This window comes from Cydia amplana, chromosome 8 (genome assembly GCF_948474715.1).
Source record: "Cydia amplana chromosome 8, ilCydAmpl1.1, whole genome shotgun sequence".
NCBI classification, from domain to species: Eukaryota; Metazoa; Arthropoda; class Insecta; order Lepidoptera; family Tortricidae; genus Cydia; species Cydia amplana.
Window position 1 is genome coordinate 17,264,410 of NC_086076.1, and position 21,869 is coordinate 17,286,278.

At 40.5% G+C, this 21,869-nt stretch overlaps 1 protein-coding gene across 1 annotated transcript in view; it reads right to left on the bottom strand.

The window, feature by feature from the left end:
• LOC134650496 (zonadhesin-like) overlaps positions 1 to 21,869 on the bottom strand; it is a 79,009-nt gene that overhangs the window by 9,036 nt on the left and 48,104 nt on the right. The window contains exons 4-9 of the mRNA XM_063505453.1: positions 5,427 to 5,621; positions 3,358 to 3,540; positions 2,775 to 2,975; positions 2,158 to 2,355; positions 1,566 to 1,751; positions 596 to 781 (exon numbers count right to left, since the gene is read on the bottom strand). Of these exons, the coding sequence (XP_063361523.1) occupies positions 596 to 781; positions 1,566 to 1,751; positions 2,158 to 2,355; positions 2,775 to 2,975; positions 3,358 to 3,540; positions 5,427 to 5,621 (1,149 nt within the window). The remainder of the gene's footprint in view (positions 1 to 595; positions 782 to 1,565; positions 1,752 to 2,157; positions 2,356 to 2,774; positions 2,976 to 3,357; positions 3,541 to 5,426; positions 5,622 to 21,869) is intronic.

A 21,869-nucleotide genomic window follows, 5' to 3' on the forward strand; every position in this document is an offset into this window, starting at 1 on the left:
ATCTTACTATTGTATTATCATAAAGCTGCCTATGTTTTAACTGTAGTAAACATCGAAAATATAATCGACTTGGCTGGGACTTCAAGCTAATCCGGTTTACCTAAGTCGATTATTTTTCAATACCTTTTGCAGCGCCAATGTAGGTATCTGTTTCTTTCTGCTTTATCAGGTCTGCTTTACAGAAAAAGAGATGGTGATTAAAACTACTAATACCCAGTTTTTATTTTAGGTTTTTGACCTTTATAATTTTATTTCATAAAAGTATAATTACTCTGGAATTTGTCATCAATAGTCTCGGGAATACAGGAGGATACAGGTATACAACATTCTATAGTCTTTTTCGAACACTACCTACTAAAAATAGGTAAAAGTAAACCTGACACCCACCTATCCAAATGACTGACCTGACCTGGAAGATGCCCAGCAGAGGAAATATGGTCGTCTTTAATTTATAGCGCCGTGGAGCAAGAGTTGTGTGTATTGAGGATGGGCTGGGAGGAGGTTACCCAAACTGCTCTGGACAGTGGAAAATTTAGTTTTGAGCCCTACATTCCAACAGAGGGTAACATGATAGAAAAAATAAGTATGTACTTACGGCATTCCTTTTCCGGAATGCATATCCCTTTCTTGTTCCTCCAGTATCCTACATCGCACCTGCAGCCGATCTGGCATTGCGGCCGCTTGGGGCAGGTCCAGTTCTTCCCGATATCATCGCAACTCTGACCAACGCCGCAGTTCAGGTAGCATGTGTCCCAGTGCTCGTTTTTACCACATTGTTTTGCTGTGCGCAATATAAAATATTGTTTAGCTTACTGCAAATTACTCAAAGTCAACACTAGCGCTACCATTAATAAACTATAATATAACCTTCAAGTTCGTTTCAGCATACACAAGGTTTAATCATGAGGTGCGCTCTTTCGTCTGTTTCGTATGATCTTGGCACTCATCCGCTGCCGCCTTACATTTCTGTTAAATCTTTCCTTTCCACCATTTAGGAAGCATTTTCATCAATTGGGATTCATTTTCCCTTTAATATTTCATGTCTATTCTTGCTCATGATCCCTGTTATTCTTGGTTCAACGACCCTGATATGCTGCCTAACATGCGTGTTAGGCATTGTTAGGCTATGATAATGATGCTTGATGAAAACTATCCTACGTCCTTCCTCGGTCCTCCCACTATCACCATATTAAAATACCAGAAATCTGTCAGTACTTACCTATATCTAGAGGTACTTTCGTATTTATTAATATTAACTAGTAAGGATTTTATGATTGAGTCGATTGGTTTCCGATTGACGAATTACAAATTTGGTGGTATTAGTATTTAAATAGGTATAGGTACCTAAGACTTATTTTATTGTCTTTCTTGATCAAGATAGGTATAGGTAGTTGATGAAATAAAACTGTATTTTGATAAGTCTTGTAAATATATAATTACCTACTAACAATCTTATAGATATTTATATGTCTGAATTAAATAAATTGATTGATTGATTGAATATTTGTATAGTTGTTTTAATAGCATGCGTTTCCTTCAATAACAAAAAACGTTACGTTACGTACGACATTGTTTTTTCGGTATGCACCTCCCGTACTTGTCTCTCCAGTATCCCTCGTCGCACCGGCAACCGCTTTGGCACTTCAGTTTTGCGGGACAGTTCCACTTCTTCCCAATGTCGTCGCAAGTCTGGTTGCCACCGCAGCTGTAGTAGCATTGCTCATAGTGTTCGTTTTTACTGCATTTCGGGGCTGTGGGTTAACAGAAAATTTAGTGGGCGGCTAGAGTTTGAAACCTATTTAAAAATCCATCCATTGATTCTATGCGATCCTAAATAACACTGTTTGACATACCACAAATACTACAAAGATTTTATTTGCCCGATGGGAGAGGATCACTTGTTTGGAGAGCAAGTGTAAGATGCCCAACGGATAAACGTCAAGTTGGTCGAGCTATGCCAAGCCCTTAAAAATCGGACCGCTGTTGTAAAAGTCTACTTACCGAACAACACTTAATCCGATAGATTTTGATATGCCAAATAAGATCAGTATAAATACATTTTTGTAATTCTTTGGCATAGGACATCAAACTGCCCCGGAGCTCCTACAAGAATAGCAGTAAAAAAGGGGTAACAGACAGAGGGGTTTAAAGACTTACGGCATTTATCTTTGGGGACACATTGTCTGGCATCATTCCGTAGTTCACCGTCCTTGCACACACAGCTTGGCTTACATCTAGGATCACCATATACCGGATTAGGCAGGCATAGAATCACAGCTGGGTTGACGCCACATTCTTGAGGAGGGCAGGTCATAGGACAAGGATCATAGTGCTCGTTGTGTGGGCAAGGAAAAGCTGTAAATTGACGAAATAAGAATAATATATTTTCTACTAAATAAAGCTATCTTTTTATTTGTGATTAGCAGGTAAGTAGTTTTAATATAGTTTGCCAAGATCTCTCAAAAACATCATCGTCACGATCCTCAGACACGAGGTACTGACTAAAAGTAAGTCAGGTCAGCATGAACTTGTCAAGCAACAAAATGTAGCTGTGTCACCAACGTAAACATATTTGCAAATATGACTTTTCCACACTTTGTCACTGCCAAGTCGGTGCTGACAAAGCTTGATCTTCTGTCCAAGTTCCCCAAATTACATTTTTATCACAAAATTTCACTAGAATCGATTGAAAAATGCGACCTGTAGAACATGGCCCATGAAAGCATTCAGACCTTCGCTTACTCAACTAAAAAATAATAAAACAATAAAATTACGTTTTTCGCAACGCTTCTTCAGCACACAGGATCCTGTAGCATTCCTGTAATAGTTGTCAGCACACCGGCATCCGGGTTTGCACTCGGGGTCGCCGGGTTTGGGCGGCGCCCTGCATCTGATGAGTGCTTCGTTGATGTTGCACTGCTTGGGCGGGCAGGGGGCGGGACATTTGTCGTAGACCTCGTTTGGCCCGCATTTTGCTAAAAAATATTTAAAAAATTACAACTGCCTGATGGTAACTGATCCCATTAAGATGTTATTAAGATTTTTGAAATAAAATTCAGAAGTTGCAAAATATTATCATGTGTGCTACGCTATAAAACAAATAATATCAAACTACTCGTACCTTAAAAAATATTGTTTATTAATGAGTATACAAACTAACACTGTGTTGTAAGATTTTTAAATGCTTATCTTCTGTATATTATTTACCTTTTTCAAAAAGTATGGCAAGTATCCCACATTTACCCTAGCATATCTTTCAACGACACGGACATAATAACGTTAATCATAAACTAAAATTCGTTCGTTCTACTTAGTTGCTTTAATCTCTTAAATTAAGAAAAAAAAAATGTTACTCACTACAATCCTCCGGTAAGACGCATTTCTTTAGATTGGTGTCAAACACGAAGCCTTTTTTGCACTCGCAACCATTAGGTTTACAAGGTATACGGGGACAGATTGGATGTTTACCCTTGTAGGTGGTACAAGTATTGCCGCAGTGGTAACCACATCCTTTCACCGCGTTTGGATCGCCGTCACAACCTGTAACCAAAAAGCATCATTACTACTTATTTTTTTTTAAGTATGTATGAATTTCATTATTTCTGCCCGTCTTTGGTTGCGTGGACGGGAATTCGTTAAAATTATTCCTTCATTTATCAACCTAGGAAAAAAAGCTACTCCTTTAAATAGGTAATTTTACCACTTCATTGCCACATAATATTCAAAAGTAAACAAAAGGACCATGTACTTGGTAACTTAGTAACCTACACCTACAACTCAGCCGGCCAGCTCCATTGCGCACCATGTAATCGGATTTTCAAAACCAAGTTTGGCTTCGCAAGTCATGTCAGAGCATTCCATGTTCTTGATTAATCAGTTGGAGGAGTCGCCGTCGTCGGACACGGCGGGGAGGACTATATATATATATATAACTTAGTATCTATGCATTTATGTCGAATGACTGATCCATGTGGTTATTATTTATTAGACTAGAATAAACCAAACAAAAAAATATAAATTTTAAATAAACACAAACCACACTGGTCTTTAGGGACACAAGTTCCGTTATCCGCTCTCAGATATCCATCGGCGCACACGCAGCCTTTGATACACCCGCCGGGAGGTGGGTCCACGCATAATATTGGTCCTCCGAGTTGACTGCAATTTCTGTGGCCGCAGTATCCGTTGATGCAAGAGCTCAGTACCTCGTTAGGTCCACATGTAGCTGCTAAAAGATAAAAAAGTGTCATGAGGTTTTATTTATTTCGCGTGAAAACCCATGAGCTTGACATCTGGAGTGCCTCTCTTTTTTTGGATCCCCAAGAAATTTATTATGTTGCAAAAACCCCACATATTTATCATCCAGTGAAGGGTGATAACACTGTACAGCTTTTTTGTGCTATTTAACTAATAAAACGAAGTTATGTTGTTACCTAGCAACAGAAAGAATAGTTATAATTTTGTTTTTCACGATTTAAAATAAACTAATTGCATCATTACTTAAATACTTTCATTATACAGAGTGCTTCCTGTAACAGGAGCAATAAATTAAACTGTAGGCTGTACTCCTCAAACTGACCAACATTTGTTCAGCAACTTTTGAAAATAACTCGGGTTTTGGTTTTTATTACACTTTAAAGTTTATTCTAAGACGCAATGTATTGCAAATTTTGTTATGTTTGAAGCGTGACAAGCAACGTCAAACACACTGATGTCAGCATACATTGAAGGCAATATTTATTTTGTATGAAAAAGAGGAAGTCTAAAGGATTCATAATTTTTAAAAGTTGCTTAACAAATGTTGGTCAGTTTGAGGAGTACAGCCTACAGTTTAATTTATTGCTCCTGTTACAGGAAGCACCCTGTAGAAAAACGTGACGCTAATGGCTGAATAAATAATGCCAATACACATAAGTAACAACCGTTCAAACAGTTCGACAACTAATAAACAACACACTCATATCATATTATAATTATAATTATTTATAGCAAAAAATATTTAATAAACTCTACACCGTCAGACAAAATTTCTAGTGGTTCAAAAATTATAAACCAGCAAAGTAAATAAAAACTTAAGCGTAAAACGTCGAGGAAAGTTAGCTGGAGGAGATCCCTCAAATGGATAAGTTAAGCTACACAATGTATGGAAGAGATCGCTTCTTAGCAATAAGACCGACTTCTCTACTTGAGTCCCTATATAAGTATTCTCTGCACAGCCCGGTCTTATATGCAGACTGCATATAAGACCGGGCTGCTATTATAAAATGAACTCAAATAAAATTTTGCAATACTTCAGGATGTCAAGTATCTCCAAAAATCTTTCACTTTCTGGAGTTGACGACAATCTGAATATATTCGTATTTAATTTACTTACCTATAATACATTTCATTAAATTTAACTTTGCACAAGAGAAAATGTAACTTACTATTGCATTGCTTCTCTGGCACACAAGTTCCGTTCTTGGTCCTCAAGTAGCCCTTTACGCAAACGCATCCCTTGATGCAGTATTTGGGGTCTATTTTTATACAGGGCACCGGCTTGCCAAGTTGACTGCAGTTTCGTGCATCGCAGCCGCCATTGATGCAAGTATTATATTCTTCGTTGGCAGGGCATGTGGGTGCTAAAATAAAAAATAACAAGAGCATTAAAAGTCCATAAATATTTTTGTAACAGTTGTTTTTTTAACCTTCACCTTGTTGTTTTATTGATTGTCATGAGTCATACTAACATCAATTGTCGCGCACTCTTTGAAGATGACATTCAGATGGCAATTGCAGCTGTATTACTGTTACAACATTAGTCACTATGCTATTAGGCTTAACGCGGACACTGTCACAGTGTCACTGTCAATTTCCTCGGTAAAATGAGTAGAAGGATTGAATGTTCTAATCGCGGCAATAATGCGTCTACAAACGTATTTTTAACCGACTTCCAAATCTTAAAGGAGGTTATCAATTCGGTTGTATGTTTTTTTAACACCTGACAGAGCCCGCTTACGTCGCAGCAGTAATGCAGCCGCAGGTGCCATCCGGACATCACCATGACTCAAATAAGAGAGATTTTGGTTGCTTTTGGTATGATCTATTCATGTAAACAAAAGAACAGATCAGGCGCCCGTTTCTCAAAAGCTTGTAACTTGTAATACTTACAAGTCGAAGTCCCTTTCTAACAAAAGCTGTCAAAAAGTGACATTCGTTACTCGTTAGGCTTTTCGAAGCGAGTTTCAGGCCGCGCTCGCTAAACTTATTAAGTAGTTTTTCAATGTGTATTTTTAATTTTAATAACAAAATGATGCGTTTCTACCTTGCTGAAATTTTTCTCAAAGTAAAAAAAAAATACCTGGGCACTTATCAGTTGGGATGCAAACGCCCCGATTGTTCCGCACGTAGTTGTCCTTGCAAACACACCCAGGCCTGCACTTCTTGTCACAATGCAATGGGAAGCCGAGTTCAGAGCATTTTCGTGGTATGCAACCGCCTGTGCAGTTGTAGTACACCTCGTTTTTGGGACACTTTGGTGGATGACCTGTGGATGACCAATTCATAAAAAATAAATATAAACGATTAAATTTAATAAAAAAATATACATACAGATTTATTAAGCCCCACAGAAAGCTAAATAAGGCTATTAAATAAGTATATGTTTGTGAAAATTGTATTACTTACTTATTTACTTTCTTTATTAACTACAAGGCGGAGCAGAGTCGTCAAGGTTTGGTAGGCTCTGCGAAGCCACATTGTTCGCTTTAGCCCGTCGTTTTAACCCTTAAACAGGTACTGTATCTATAGGTACCACATAAAAAATGTTTTTTTTTTGACGAGCAGAGTAAATAAAAACACCACAAAATGTCATTGCCATAAAGTCTATAAAGTGGGTGATATCCGAACGTAAAAACATGGGAGGTGTCAATACAAATTTCTTTGACATTTTAGTTGTCAAGTTCAAATCGACAAAAAATACCAGTTTTTGTACGTTTTTCCCGCTATAAATGTTCATTACACCGAAAAAAATACTGTAAGTATTTTATATTGTATTTTTTTGGTAGATTATTAGATAATGTATGTGTAGTAGGTCATAATTTACCGTAGTTATTGTATTCTGATAAAATATTCACTCCAAAATTTTGTGGTACGTATGAACCCTCTGCCCGTTTGGGGCACGTTCTTCTGGTTTCTAAGTGGCCACTGCCCTGCAGGGAGTTTACATGAAATTTAAGGGTAAGATTTATTACTATGAAACAACCGTCATAGTATTAAAGTAATATATTTTCCTTTGTTTTTTTAAATTAAATACGTATTGAACGGTTAATCTTTAGAGCCACGACATCCGCGCGAGCCAGTTAGTGAATTTTGTGACACAAGTGTAAATGTGACGTGCATGCGATTTACCCTTTAAACTACTCTGTATGGCTAACAAGGCAGTGGCCATATATGTACCACGTAGCACCGTTGGTAACGGGCAGTGGGCATATAAACCCACCGGTTTTTTTATTGAATAAATGATAATACAAAAAAACAAGAAATTACTTTTCTTTTAATGCTATTATATGTGCCTTGTTTGTATAAATACTGTCTATTATAAATTTCACAGCGTACTAGTCCGCTGTAATGCTGTGTAAATTTTATGAATTAATAAAAAAAAATAAAAATACCCGAATCAGTAATCAAATAGTAGTTTATGCAACAGTGATATAATAAGGGTTCTTAAAATTCAAGGGTCGAAGTTACAAAACGAGACGTAGTCGAGTTTTGTAAAAAAAGACCCGAGAATTTTAAGAACCAATTATGAGCTGTTGCATACATTACTTTTTCTATGACAGCTGCAGCAAAAAAAAAAAAAAAAAAAAAAAGAGTTATTATTAAAAAAAAAAGAGTTATTATTAAAAAAAAAAGAGTTATTATTTAAAAAAAATTGAGTTATTATTTAAAAAAAAAAAGAGTTATTATTGTAAATGAAAACATACCTCTTTCAATCAAGATGATCGGAACTTGTATCTTTAAAAAAAATAAAGCAGTTGTATTATACTCATAAGATGACTGCTAGCAGTCATCTTATGAGCCTATAGACAAAGCATTCAAATGACATTGCTTTAGATATCACTGTCAGTCATTTAATTGACACATTTAAGTGCTGGAGTAGAAAAAGTAAAAAATGCGTCATGCCTGTTTAAGGGTTAAAATCACGTAGGAAGAACTTTTTTTTCCATCCCAAAGTAAAAAAAATGCAACCAAGTACCCCCACAATCACATGGTCCCGTCCCTCCAGTTGATCCTGTCCCACCAGTTGATCCGTTCCCACGAGTTAATGCCGTGCCTCCTGTAGACCCGGTCCCACCAGTTGATCCGGTGCCTCCAGTTGATCCTGTCCCACCAGTAGATCCCGTGCCTTCGGTCGATCCAGTCCCTCCGGTTGATCCCGTGCCTCCGGTTGATCCCGTGCCTCCAGTTGATCCAGCGCCCCCAGTTGATCCCGTTCCTCCAGTGGATCCAGTACCTCCAGTGGATCCCGTGCCTCTAGTTGATCCCGTGCCTCCAGTTGATCCCGTGCCTCCAGTTGATCTAGTGCCTCCTGTAGATCCAGTGCCTCCAGTTGATCCTGTTCCACCAGTTGATCCCGTGCCTCCAGTTGATCCCGTGCCTCCAGTTGATCCGGTGCCTCCTGTAGATCCAGTGCCTCCAGTTGATCCTGTCCCACCGGTAGATCCCGGGCCTCCGGTCGATCCGGTCCCTCCGGTTGATCCAGTTCGTCCGGTTGATCCCGTGCTTCCGGTTGATCCCGTGCTTCTAGTTGATCCAGTGCCCCCAGTTGATCCCGTTCCTTCAGTGGATCCAGTACCTGGGCATTTCTATTTAAAGTTGTACCATGACTCAATTGACGAGTTGAAAATATATTTTGGATTATTTGGTACTTTTTTATGTAATTCTATGAGTAAATTCTAGTTTACCAAACACTAAAGAGAATCGTCATATTTTTAGGATAAACCAGTTAAAATTAATATTTAGTAGGATGAGGGAGGTTTTTCGTGGTCCGTTTGGTTACAAATGGTTTTTGATGTAGTAAATAAACGACATACTTGAAGCAAATGTTTTTATGTTCAAAGCTTAGAACTATTAATAAACAAACTAAAAACAATCATCATTAACCGATTAAGAACAAACATTTTTCATAAAAGGGAACTTTAGATGGTTTGGTTACGAGGTGACCCCAAATCGTACCTTATTTTTAGGTTTAGTAGTTATTGGTATTACTGCCATGTGACGAATAACAATCATTAGAATTAACAAAACATGTGATTATTGTCAAAAAAAATAAATATTTTAGCTTTTAAAAATTAAATAAACAGTAAAAACACTTTTGAAAACAAGGGGACATTTCCAAATGGACACCCATGTAACTTAATGGATAAAGTAAAGACGAGATCACAATAATCAAAAATTTACACAAATACTCAGTGAATAAAAAAAGGACTATGTAGTTTTTACCGTGACTTTGTCTGTACTTATTTAATTAATGTGCAATTAATAAGTAATATTTCATGAAGTAATATTGAGTTTTTTTATGTTTAAAACTCTATCTACTGATTTTAGTACATATCAATATATGTATTTTAGTACATATAACTACGTATACTCAATGTGCATGCGACTTTACCGTGTCCGTTTGGTTACATTTTTCTAGTCCCGTGCCTCCAGTTGATCCCGTGCTTCCAGTGGATCCCGTGCCTCCAGTTGATCCAGTGCCCCCAGTTGATCCCGTTCCTCCAGAAGATCCCGTACCTCCAGTGGATGCCGTGCCTCCAGTTGATCCCGTACCTCCGGTTGATCCCGTGCCTCCAGTTGATCCCGTCCTTCCGGTCAATCCCGTCCCTCCAGTTGATCCTGTGCCTCCTGTCGATCCCGTCCCTCTAGTTGATCCCGTATGACCAGTTGATCCCGTTGCTCCAGTGGATCCAGTACCTCCAGTGGACCCCGTGACTCCAGTTGATCCTGTGCCTCCAGTTGATCCCGTGCCTCCAGTTGATCCAGTGCCTCCAGTTGATCCAGTGCCTCCTGTAGATCCAGTGCCTCCAGTTGATCCTGTTCCACCAGTTGTTCCCGTTCCTCCAGTTGATCCCGTGCCACCAGTTGATCCCGTGCCACCAGTTGATCCGGTGCTTCCAGTGGATCCCGTGCCTCCAGTTGATCCTGTCCCACCAGTAGATCCCGTGCCTCCGGTCTGTCCGGTCCCTCCGGTTGATCCCGTGCCTCTAGTTGCTCCAGTGTCTCCAGTTGATCCCGTGCCTCCAGTTGATCCGGTGCCTCCTGTAGATCCAGTGCCTCCAGTTGATCCTGTTCCACCAGTTGATCCAGTGCCTCCAGTTGATCCCGTGCCTCCAGTTGATCCGGTGCTTCCAGCGGATCCCGTGCCTACAGTTGATCCTGTCCCACCAGTAGATCCTGTGCCTCCGGTTGATCCAGTCCTTCCGGTTGATCCAGTGCCTCCGGTTGATCCTGTGCTTCCGGTTGATCCCGTGCTTCCAGTTGATCCAGTACCCCCAGTTGATCCCGTTCCGTCAGTGGATCCAGTACCTCCAGTTGATCCGGTGCCTCCAGTAGACCCGGTCCCACCAGTTGATCCGGTTCCACCAGTTGATCCAGTCCTACCAGTTGATCCCGTGCCTCCAGTTGATCCGGTGCCACCTGTTGATCCGGTGCCACCAGTTGATCCCGTGCCTCCAGTCGATCCGGTGCCACCAGTTGATCCCGTGCCTCCAGTGGATCCCGTGCCTCCAGTTGATTCGGTGCCTCCAGTAGACCCGGTCCCACCAGTGGATCCGGTCCCACAAGTTGATCCCGTACCTCCGGTTGATCCAGTGCTTCCGGTTGATCCTGTCCCACCAGTTGACCCCGTGCCTCCAGTAGATCCCGTGCCTCCGGTTGATCCCGTGCCTCCAGTTGATCCCGTACCTCCGGTTGATCCCGTGCCTCCAGTTGATCCCGTCCTTCCGGTCGATCCCGTCCCTCTAGTTGATCCTGTGCCTCCGGTCGATCCCGTCCTTCCGGTCGATCTCGTCCCTCCAGTTGACCCCGTGCCTCCAGTAGATCCCGTGCCTCCGGTTGATCCCGTGCCTCCAGTTGATCCCGTACCTCCGGTTGATCCCGTGCCTCCAGTTGATCCCGTCCTTCCGGTCGATCCCGTCCCTCCAGTTGATCCGGTGCTTCCAGTGGATCCCGTGCCTACAGTTGATCCTGTCCCAACAGTAGATCCCGTGCCTCCGGTCGATCCGGTCCCTCCGGTTGATCCAGTGCCTCCGGTTGATCCAGTGCCTCCGGTTGATCCAGTGCTTCCGGTTGATCCTGTGCTTCCGGTTGATCCCGTGCTTCCAGTTGATCCAGTGCCCCCAGTTGATCCCGTTCCGTCAGTTGATCCAGTACCTCCAGTTGATCCGGTGCCTCCAGTAGACCCGGTCCCACCAGTTGATCCGGTTCCACCAGTTGACCCAGTCCTACCAGTTGATCCCGTGCCTCCAGTTGATCCGGTGCCGCCAGTTGATCCGGTGCCACCAGTTGATCCGGTGCCACCAGTTGATCCCGTGCCTCCAGTGGATCCCGTGCCTCCAGTTGATCCCGTGCCTCCAGTTGATCCGGTGCCTCCAGTAGACCCGGTTCCACCAGTGGATCCGGTCCCACAAGTTGATCCCGTACCTCCGGTTGATCCAGTGCTTCCGGTTGATCCTGTCCCACCAGTTGCCCCCGTGCCTCCAGTAGATCCCGTACCTCCGGTTGATCCCGTGCCTCCAGTTGATCCCGTCCTTCCGGTCGATCCCGTCCCTCCAGTTGATCCTGTGCCTCCGGTCGATCCCGTCCTTCCAGTCGATCCCGTCCCTCCAGTTGATCCTGTGCCTCCGGTCGATCCCGTCCCTCTAGTTGATCCCGTACGACCAGTTGATCTCGACTCACCAGTTGATCCAGTTTGTCCGGTTGAGCCTGTATGTCCGGTTGATCCTGTGTGCCCGGTTGATCCTGTGTGGTCGGTTGATCCCGTCTGCCCAGTTGATCCTGTGGAACCAGGTGATCCCGTGTGTCCATTTGTTCCTGTTTGACAAGATGGTCTTTTGTCCAGGTGAGGAAGTGGTCTGACCAGGATTGTGTGATCTATAATTGGCGTGCAAAATAACAAGTCCAAAATATATTATAATGGCGAAGTGATGTCATTAAAAAAAATACAATACGTATACAGCGTGTATTTTTAATATTACCTCAAATTTTAACCAGACTTAGGCGTTCGTGCTATGAACCGATATTGCAAGAAAAAAACTCGTTAACTATTCATTTTTTTTTCCCATACAAAATAATTCAGCACGCAATGTATCGCTTCTTTGCCTTACTGGCGTGACGTCACAACTGATAACTGAACTTTTAACTGCTTTCAATAATAGCCGACATTGAGTTTGGTATAAGTTTGTAAACGTACTTACCCTACTATTTGCCTCGCTGCCTGTAAAGCTATGGCACGCCGCCCACTTCGTCCAGTTTCGCCATAAATTAAAATCATTTCGGCTAGTTCCTGAGAACTAATATTGATGGTCTTGGAATTGTGTGCGGAAGTTATCGACACCGATTTATAGCCTGACCAGTAATATATGATAATTGTCAAGAGGGCGCTGTTATTCTCATGTATAGGGTGACAATTCAGTGTAGTATGAAATAAATTAATTAAAAATTAAAAAACACGACTGCAGTTTAAAATCGAACTGAAAAGCTAAAAATAATTTTTAGTTATGTTAGGTACTCAACTTAATGAATGTAAAATAGAATATAAGTGTTCAGTCCGGGTCATAAACAGCAAACGGAAAAGTTTAGGCTCATTTAGGATCGTGACTGTACCTGCATATTTTATTTCTATTGCAGTCGGGGACCTTGATATATTGAAATTTTCCCATTCACAGGTCCCCGACTGCAATCGAAATAAAACATACAGGTACAGTCACGATCCTAAATGAGCCTAAACTTTTCCGTTTGCTGTTTATGACCCGGACTGAACACTTATATTCTATTTTACATTCATTAAGTTGAGTACCTAACATAACTAAAAATTATTTTTAGCTTTTCAGTTCGATTTTAAACTGCAGTCGTGTTTTTTAATTTTTAATTAATTTATTTTATTTTATACATTTTAGTGACCATACAAACCAACCACATTTTTTATGATTTAAGGAAATTTAGTTGCTTGAAGGAGCTTCCATCATGTTGATCTTTGATACGAGTATGTTAGCATAAAACGTGCTTAAAAACCTAAATAGGTCGGACCCAAAAACCAGACTTATTTAAAAGTGCTATGGCTTAATATCTCTGTAACTACATAATTATTTCCTATTAGTTGGCTTTCGGCCTTCGCAATTAAGATACTTGGGGAAGCTGCAGAATGCGTGCACCTTTCTTACGCTCCGGGCCTTCGGCCCTACGCGAAGCTCGGCCTTCGGCCTTCGCAATTAAGATACTTGGGGAAGCTGCAGAAAGCATGCACCTTTCTTACGCTCCGGGCCTTCGGCCCTACGCGAAGCTCGGCCTTCGGCCTTCGCGATTGAGAAACTTGGGGAAGTTACATAAAGGGTGCACCTTTCTTACGCTTTGGGTCTTCGGCACTACGCGAAGCTCGGCCTTCGGCCTTCGCAATTAAGATACTTGGGGAAGCTGCAGAAAGCATGCACCTTTCTTACGGTCCGGGCCTTCGGCCCTACGCGAAGCTCGGCCTTCGGCCTTCGCGATTGAGAAACTTGGGGAAGTTACATAAAGCGTGCACCTTTCTTACTCTCCGGGCCTTTGACCCTACGCGAAGCTCGGCCTTCGGCCTTCGCAATTAAGGAACTTGGGGATGCTGCAAAAACCATGCACCTTTCTTACGCTCCGGGCCCTCGGCCCTACGCGAAGCTCGGCCTTCGGTATTCGCAATTAAGATACTTGGGGAAGCTGCAGAAAGCATGCACCTTTCTTACGCTCCGGGCCTTCGGCCCTACGCGAAGCTCGGCCTTCGGCCTTCGCGATTGAGTAACTTGGGGAAGTTACATAAAGCATGTACCTTTCTTACGCTCCGGGTCTTCGGCCCTACGCGAAACTCGGCCTTCGGCCTTCGCAATTAAGATACTTGGGGAAGCTACAGAGAGCGTGCACCTTTCTTACGCTCCGGGCCTTTGACCCTACGCGAAGCTCGGCCTTCGGCCTTCGCAATTGAGGAACTTGGGGAAGCTGCAAAAACCATGCACCTTTCTTACGCTCCGGGCCTTCGGCCCTACGCGAAGCTGGGTCTTCGGCCTTCGCGATTGGGAATCTTGGGGAAGCTACAGAGAGTGTGCACCTTGCTTAAGCTCTGGGCCTTCGGCCCTACGCGAAGCTCGGCCTTCGGCCTTCGCAATTGAGTTATTGGGGAAGCTGCAAAAACCGTGCACCTTTCTTACGCTCCGGGCCTTCGGCCCTACGCGAAGCTCGGCCTTCGGCCTTCGCAATTAAGATACTTGGGGAAGTTACAGGAATCACGCACCTGCCTTACGCTTCGAACCGTCGGCCATATGCGGAGTTCGGCCTTCGGCCTTCGTAATTAAAATACTCGGGTAAGTTGCAGGAAGAGCCCATCTGCCGTACGCTCCGGGCCGTCATCCCTACGTAGAGCTCGGCCTTCGGTCTGACACTTTTACACCTTGTTCCGTCAAAGTGGGTGCAGAGTTATATCTGAAGACGAACTCTACAATCTCACTCTCTACAAAGAACTTTTACACTTTTCTATTCCTTTAGCGCAATTTAGAACATATTGGCTTGGTTTCAAAACAAGTAAAATATGATTAATATAATACCTACCTATGTATAATTTTTTTAATGATCAGCGGTCAAGCCACTTCCTTTGAATATCCCAACAATAGGATAATATTTGGTTTTTTAAGATTAGCTTTTCTTAACATATTTTGTGAATTCTTACTTTCTCGAAATTAGACTTAAACCCTCATATTGTATATATATTATTGATCGTCTTTCAAAGCGCTTCATTTTGATGCCCTACTCGATGGGTTTGCAAGATATTTTTTCTAAATGTTGCGCAATATGGCGTATTTAGTCCGCCATATTGTTTTTATAATGACGTCATATAGCCTATGTCACTCGGGATGACGTAAGGATTCCAATGATACATCATACATCTAAATCGGTTCAGGCATTTAGCTGCTAGAGTGGAACAAAGAAACTTACATACCCACAAACATGAACGCTGAAAACAATACACTCCTTTTTTTGGGCAGTCGTGTAAAAATTAGTTCCAGTGAAATTCCGCAACATGGCGCACCCTCAATAGATCCTGGTTCACCTATACAAGACAATCTACGTCAAAACAAATTATTTTCTTTTTTGTGCTTAATAGCATCATATCTTACCAGCCAGTAAACAGTAATGCGTAGTCTGTCGAGTTTGCTGAAATTAGTTATCTTTAGGTTGGTAGTTTGTATTAATACTTTACTTTAATTTTGAATGAAGTGAATACTCCTTGAACAAACTTTTTATTGAAGTAGGTAGCTATTTCTGTGGTAGGTATCGGGTTGAAGTGTGGCAGTGTGGTATTTACTATCTTCTTTACAGTGCTTAGTAATTTAAATTAATGCTAATTTAATAGTAGAATCATTGGTTTCATAGCAATTTCACAAGAATTAAAAAAAAAAATCTAGTATGAGATGAAACATTATGTGATTTGTTCGTTGCAAGACAGCGTTGTAATAAAATGGTAAGTATTGTCATGATTGTTTTCTAATAAGAATTCTTTGCCTTTCATTTGGCTAGTTAATATTATTAACATAAAAAATGTTTAAACGCAATAAGGATTCGGTTTTGACTGCCAAGCAGTCTCATGTAGGAAATACGTAACGATAATAACTAAACAATACTAGATCCTTTTCTTCCATGTGTCAAATAAGTGTACGCAATACATTGCTGCTCGATAAATTTTCAAAAATTCATTACGCTTTAGTGGTTAAGACTAACTTAAAATTACCTTGCAGTATCGGCTCATAGTACTAAAACCTACGTTTGGTTACGGTTTGAGGAAATATTAAAAATACACGCTGTATAAACTGACTTCAAAAAAGATGAAATAAAATTTATCATTTTAAGGTCACTGCGGCCAAGACCGTCTACAAGGGAAGTCCGTCTACACGTTATAACTTTTGAATTAAGAGTCGTATGCCGCTTTGGAGTCTAGTCGATTAATCAGTGTTACTAACGCAGTTCCCTCACTCTAAAACAGATGGCGCTGTGACAAACAATTTCAAAGCAATCCGCCTAAATAAGTCATTTCGTGTTTTGAACTCGAAGTCATAGTTCGACAGCCGTTCGAAAAAAAATTGTTAAAAATAGTTTTTGAAAAGATTGTGCATCAGAAAGTACCTACGTAAGAACCAGTTGTCTTTATTCTGTGTTTAAAATATCAGAAATTGGCTTAGTTTTGTAATTATACATTCCACCATTTATCACATTAAAATTTGACTAAGTTTGAAAGTCCGTCTATTATGTACAAGGCAAGTCCGTCATATCCGCCATATACTTTCGTTAAATCAGAGATTACCAACTGTTTTTGCGACTTTAATATTATAACGATTTGATAACGTATCGACAAATCCTCCTGACATTGCGCATGATGTTAGTTTCCTAAATTTTCATCTCAGTAAATTAAAAGAAACTAATAAAGTACATTTTAAAATTTCTATTGGTCTTTTATTTCGGAAATCCAAAAAATAATTACGTATAATTATTAGCCATAAAAGGTTTACCACCCCATTTTCGTAGTATATGCCGGACTTGCCTTTATATAGAAAAATGGCGTTTATTTCGAATCTGAACCCTATATTAACAAGTTGAAAGTACACTTTTCATTGTCTTGATTCATTCTTTTTAGGAATTCGACTACGAACATATACGCACCCATAGATTGGCTGATATCATTACTAGACGGACTTCCCTTAAACTACAAGGCAAGTCCGTCTACTCGCCGTCTTTTTAAAAATACTAATGTTTTTGCTTAATTTATGATTAAAATGATCTGTCACTATGGCTAAACTATTAATTATTAAATTCTTCATCGTATGCGATTACAAACGGTAACGTAGGTGAATAAGTAACGCAACTAGATCACTCCAAAGTTAAAAAAAAAAAAGTATGCCGGTCTTGCCCGCAGTGACCTTATATCTTGATATGTTTGTTTTTGATATACATGTTTAAAGTCGGTTTCATATAAAAGTGATAATTTTAAAGTGATGGTATTTTATCCATTTTGAAGTCGGTTTACCTTTTTTAAGATATATACAGGGTGTCCCAAGAAGTAGTGATATACTGAAGCTGGGAGGTAGAGGACCTAGAGGGCTATCTGAATCACCCCCATGTATGTTCCGCGATTTTTCGTATTTTCGGAGTTATATTTTATTTTTATTTTTCACCTATCGCCGAGTACGATGAGATTTTTATTTATGGTGACGTGAATTATTGCGGTAGATGCTTGATTTTCTTTGTGTGCTACGCTGATAGATAGGCCAATTCAGTATGGTAACATTTACTATCGTTAGATCTTTGAATAAAATTAAAAAAAAATTAATGCCAAGAAAGATAAAATTACCCAGTATGTTTTATTTTTCTAAGCGCCCTTGAAGTTGTGAACATACTGGGTAATTTTATCTTTCTTGGCATTAATTTTTACCGTACCTAATTCATGTGTAAACAGGCCGTAATGCCCGATTTACATATTGGCTGGTACGAGTTCGGAAATTTTCTACTAAAGTAATGTAGCAAATGTATGTGTCGCAGTCGGATCGTATAATCCGCCGTATTACATTACGGCTAGCCGTTTTCAAAAACAGGGGCGTTTTGAAATGCGGCGGTTCGACGATTAGCCGGATTGAATGCGGCTGAATGAAAATCCGCCGGAATGTATTCGGCGCCATACGTTCTTCAACACGGCTAGCCGTAAGCCACAATAATAATAAGCCGTAATACAGCGATTAGCCGCCGCTTTGACAGGTTTTAGTTCCCATTTTTAACACTCGTGGCGCTGCCTGACATAACAACAACAAACTATGAAAAACGCTGGGGTGTCCATCAAATCTGGAGTTCGTCGGACTGTTTCTTTTCAAAAAATATTTCCTTCGCAACTTAACTAGACGGAGCCGCGCTTCGCGGGGCTCCTATTTCTGAGCAGTTTGCCCTTCGGGCATCTGAAGCTACCTAACGAACCTAACCTGCCAACCTATTGATTTAGTGAGACGTCCGTGAAAACATTACACTTTGGGGAAAAAAGCGTTAGGTTCGTTAGGTAGCTTCAGATGCCCGAAGGGCAAACCGCCCAGAAATAGGAGCCCCGCAAAGCGGGGCTCCGTGTATTTAAGTTGTGAAGGAGATGTTGTGGAAAAGAAACACATGTAGTGCGGATGGGACCATGGTAAAAATAAATTAATTGCAAACATTGTCAAACTTCGGTTACGTAGGCGACCGAAAGAACTGGTCACTCTACAATATAAATAGTAGTACGATGCGGCTAAACGACAACGTAGGCGGGTAGGCCGCCTTATTGAATAACGTAATATCGCAATGACAATCCGGCTAATCGTCGAACCGCCGCATTTAAAAACGCCCCTGTTTTTGATAACGGCTAGCCGTAATGTAATACGGCGGATTGTACGATCTGACTACGACATATGTATTATGTGTAGACATAGAGATTTTTCTAGCACGAACGAGGCAACGACGAGGTGACTTCCTTCCTTTCGTTAGTCATAATTTGGTTTTTCTCAGAAACGCGTAACTTTTCAGGATTGCCATAAAACAAACCTAACCTAACCTAACCTATATCACAGGGCGGACACGCGGTCTGTACACGCGTCATTGTGTATCTGACGGATTTCTGGCATGCTCTCAGTAGAGCGACTTCCGCACACATTCATGTCGCGGCCAGTCGCGGGGCGAGGTAATCCGAGTCGGGGCAGGGCGGTGCGTGTCCGTTCTGTATGATAATACTATTACTTATTCTGTGCCTATATGTAGGATAACCATAGGAAACAGTGGCGGCGCGTCAAACATATCCATAGGCAAGCCGGGGCTAATTGGCCGTACATATTTCCTTTCTTCCTTTACAACTCTGCTCAAACGTCCAATACAAGGTAAGCCGGTGGGAATCGATACTGATAGGAAATTCCTGAAAGGAAAAGTCAACGGTTTCAGAACTATGACTAATGATAATCTGACAATCATTACATTATGACTTTCAATCATTATGTCAAACAAAGGGATCCGCTTATAAGTGTCATATACAATGACCACATTTAGAAATAAAGGAATAAGAATAATAAAACTCAAATTAATATTACTTTACTTCATACTTAAAACAAGCAACAACTGTTGCACTCCGGGAGTGCCGATAGAAGTGAAAACTCACCTCACTATGTTACCGACGCCCGGTAACACGATACATACGTTTAGCGGAGGTATTATATTTATTTATTATATATGTATTATTATCATTCTCAAATAAGATCACACTTTTTCATTGAATTGACATGTTTATTTACATACTGCCATGACAACGTCAAATTATTTTAACATAGGTAAAGAGTCTTGAAAAGGAGTCCGCAACATAAATGTCAAATAACATTGAGTTTTTCTTTATTGATTTAAGAGCCATTTAAATTATGAGTGGCCATCTAAACCTTACGCCCCTTACGGTCACGTGATCGCCTTACGCCCCTTACGGTCACGTGATCGCCTTACGCTGTCTCGAGGTTATCATTTTTTCCCCACCTCAAAAAGTGCGCCGCTAAAGAAGTTTTCGCTTCAAAAATCCATATTTATTATTTTTAGATGGACGTTTTAAAGGAAAATATACCCGGATTGGCAGGCCCAAAATGCTTATGCTAAAAAGAGCAATATTTTACAATGCGATTGATAAAATGGATGAACATTTGATCAAAAATCACGTCAAAATAAGAGACCGCTGTAGGGGTACTTATCGATAACAGGATTGTCGATGTTATTATTTTGTCAATCACTAACAACATGATGTTCGTGCTAGAAAAATCTCTACGTCTATTTATGTGTGTAAATCGGGCCTAACGGCACAGCGTAGCAACCATCGATGTGAACTGGCTGTTCACCCTTTTCTGGTCACGACATTGCACGACTCGACAGTAGCGCAATGTCGTGGCCAGGCCGTTATAGTCTCATAAGTACATTGTAATCTGCCTAAATTGAAGAATAAAGATTTTGTATTAGAACAAATTAAATTATTTTCAGAAAATATTTTAATTTGTTTTTATTTCAAGTAGACACACTAATACTTTATAAATTATAAACTTTAAATAAATGTCATATACTAAGAAAAAGTGACCAAGGCCTCCAGTGCTCCAGCCTGGGGCACTGGAGGCCTTGGTCACTTTTTCTTAGTATATGACAATTTTTAGGAGCTCTTTTAGGAGAAGAGATATATGTTATTATTATTATGGACCATACATCTGCGATCAATGGAAACTGCCAACTTAAATGTTTTTTTTGCATACCAAATTTTTTTTATTAAATAACTGAAAAATATTTTTTGTAAAATATTTAATTGAGGCAGTATTTTTTTTGGTTTCCGTAGCAAAAATGGCAAAAACGAAATCGTTATAGTTTCGTCATGTTCGTCTGTTTATTCATCTGTGTCGTATATATGAGAACAAATGACTGTATCTCTTATGGAAACCCAATTTTTATTAGTAAAAAAAGGCTGCAAATTTTAAAAATGTAGGCTACCAAGGGTTGATCACCAATATACATTTTCATGGATTGCGCCTTTTTCTTCTGAAAAACGTGGTTTGCCAGATAACATACAAATTGGATGTCATTCAAATTACCCGTCTCCATAAATTGCCTTATTACTTGGCTAATACCAACTATATTACAGCCTGGAAACCCAATTTTTTCAGTAAAAAAGGTGGCAAATTAGAAAAAAATTAGGCTGATAAACATGGTTTGCCAGATATACATTCGAATTTCCCGTCTCTATGAATTGCCTCATTATGGAGTAGGTATTACTTACACTTTATATGTAACTTTGACTTTATTTAAAATTGTAATTATAGGAATCCAGTACTTACCAACGATCGCTAGCACGGAGCCAGCCACGCAGGCCAGAATAAGTGCTTTCCACATGATGTCACAACAACTGCAGTAGCAGCAAGGGCGCTTCGCTCTTTTATATCGTATATGCACTTGTTTCAATAAAGATTAACCTTTGTTTGCAGTTCATTCATTTAAAGGTCATAATTTATGTACAAACATAATTATTGTGGATAACACGATCAGTTTTCGTTTGATTACCTAAGCGAGTTTACTGCGTTTGTTTCGTTAGCATTTTATAGTGTCCCACTGCTGAGCGAACACTTTCTCTACTAATTGTTTAACCAGGACTGACATTATTCCAAGCAGTTCAAATCCTGTATCAAAAGGGGCGTAAACTCGTAAAGCCAGGAAATCAGAAGGAATAATAGAGCCACTAACATAATAACTAGTGGTTCTGTGAGCTGTAGATCTCGCTTATTGGGACCGTGCACGACGACAGGCCACACAGCAGTTTGATCAATCAACAATACGAAATTATTAATTTGTTAAAAATAAAAAAAAAACAATACGAAATTAAAGTGTAAAAAAATACAAAAAGTTTTGTCCCAGCATAAAATCACTGGGGATTGAACCGGGGACCTTCCGTGTGCAAACAAAATAAGCTAGTGGTTGCAAAATGCACCATGATAGTTCTTAGCTAAGCTTGGCTAAGCTGACGATATTCGGCTACTTTTTCTCGAGTAAAAACTAAATAGGTATACCTATCTAAATATCGC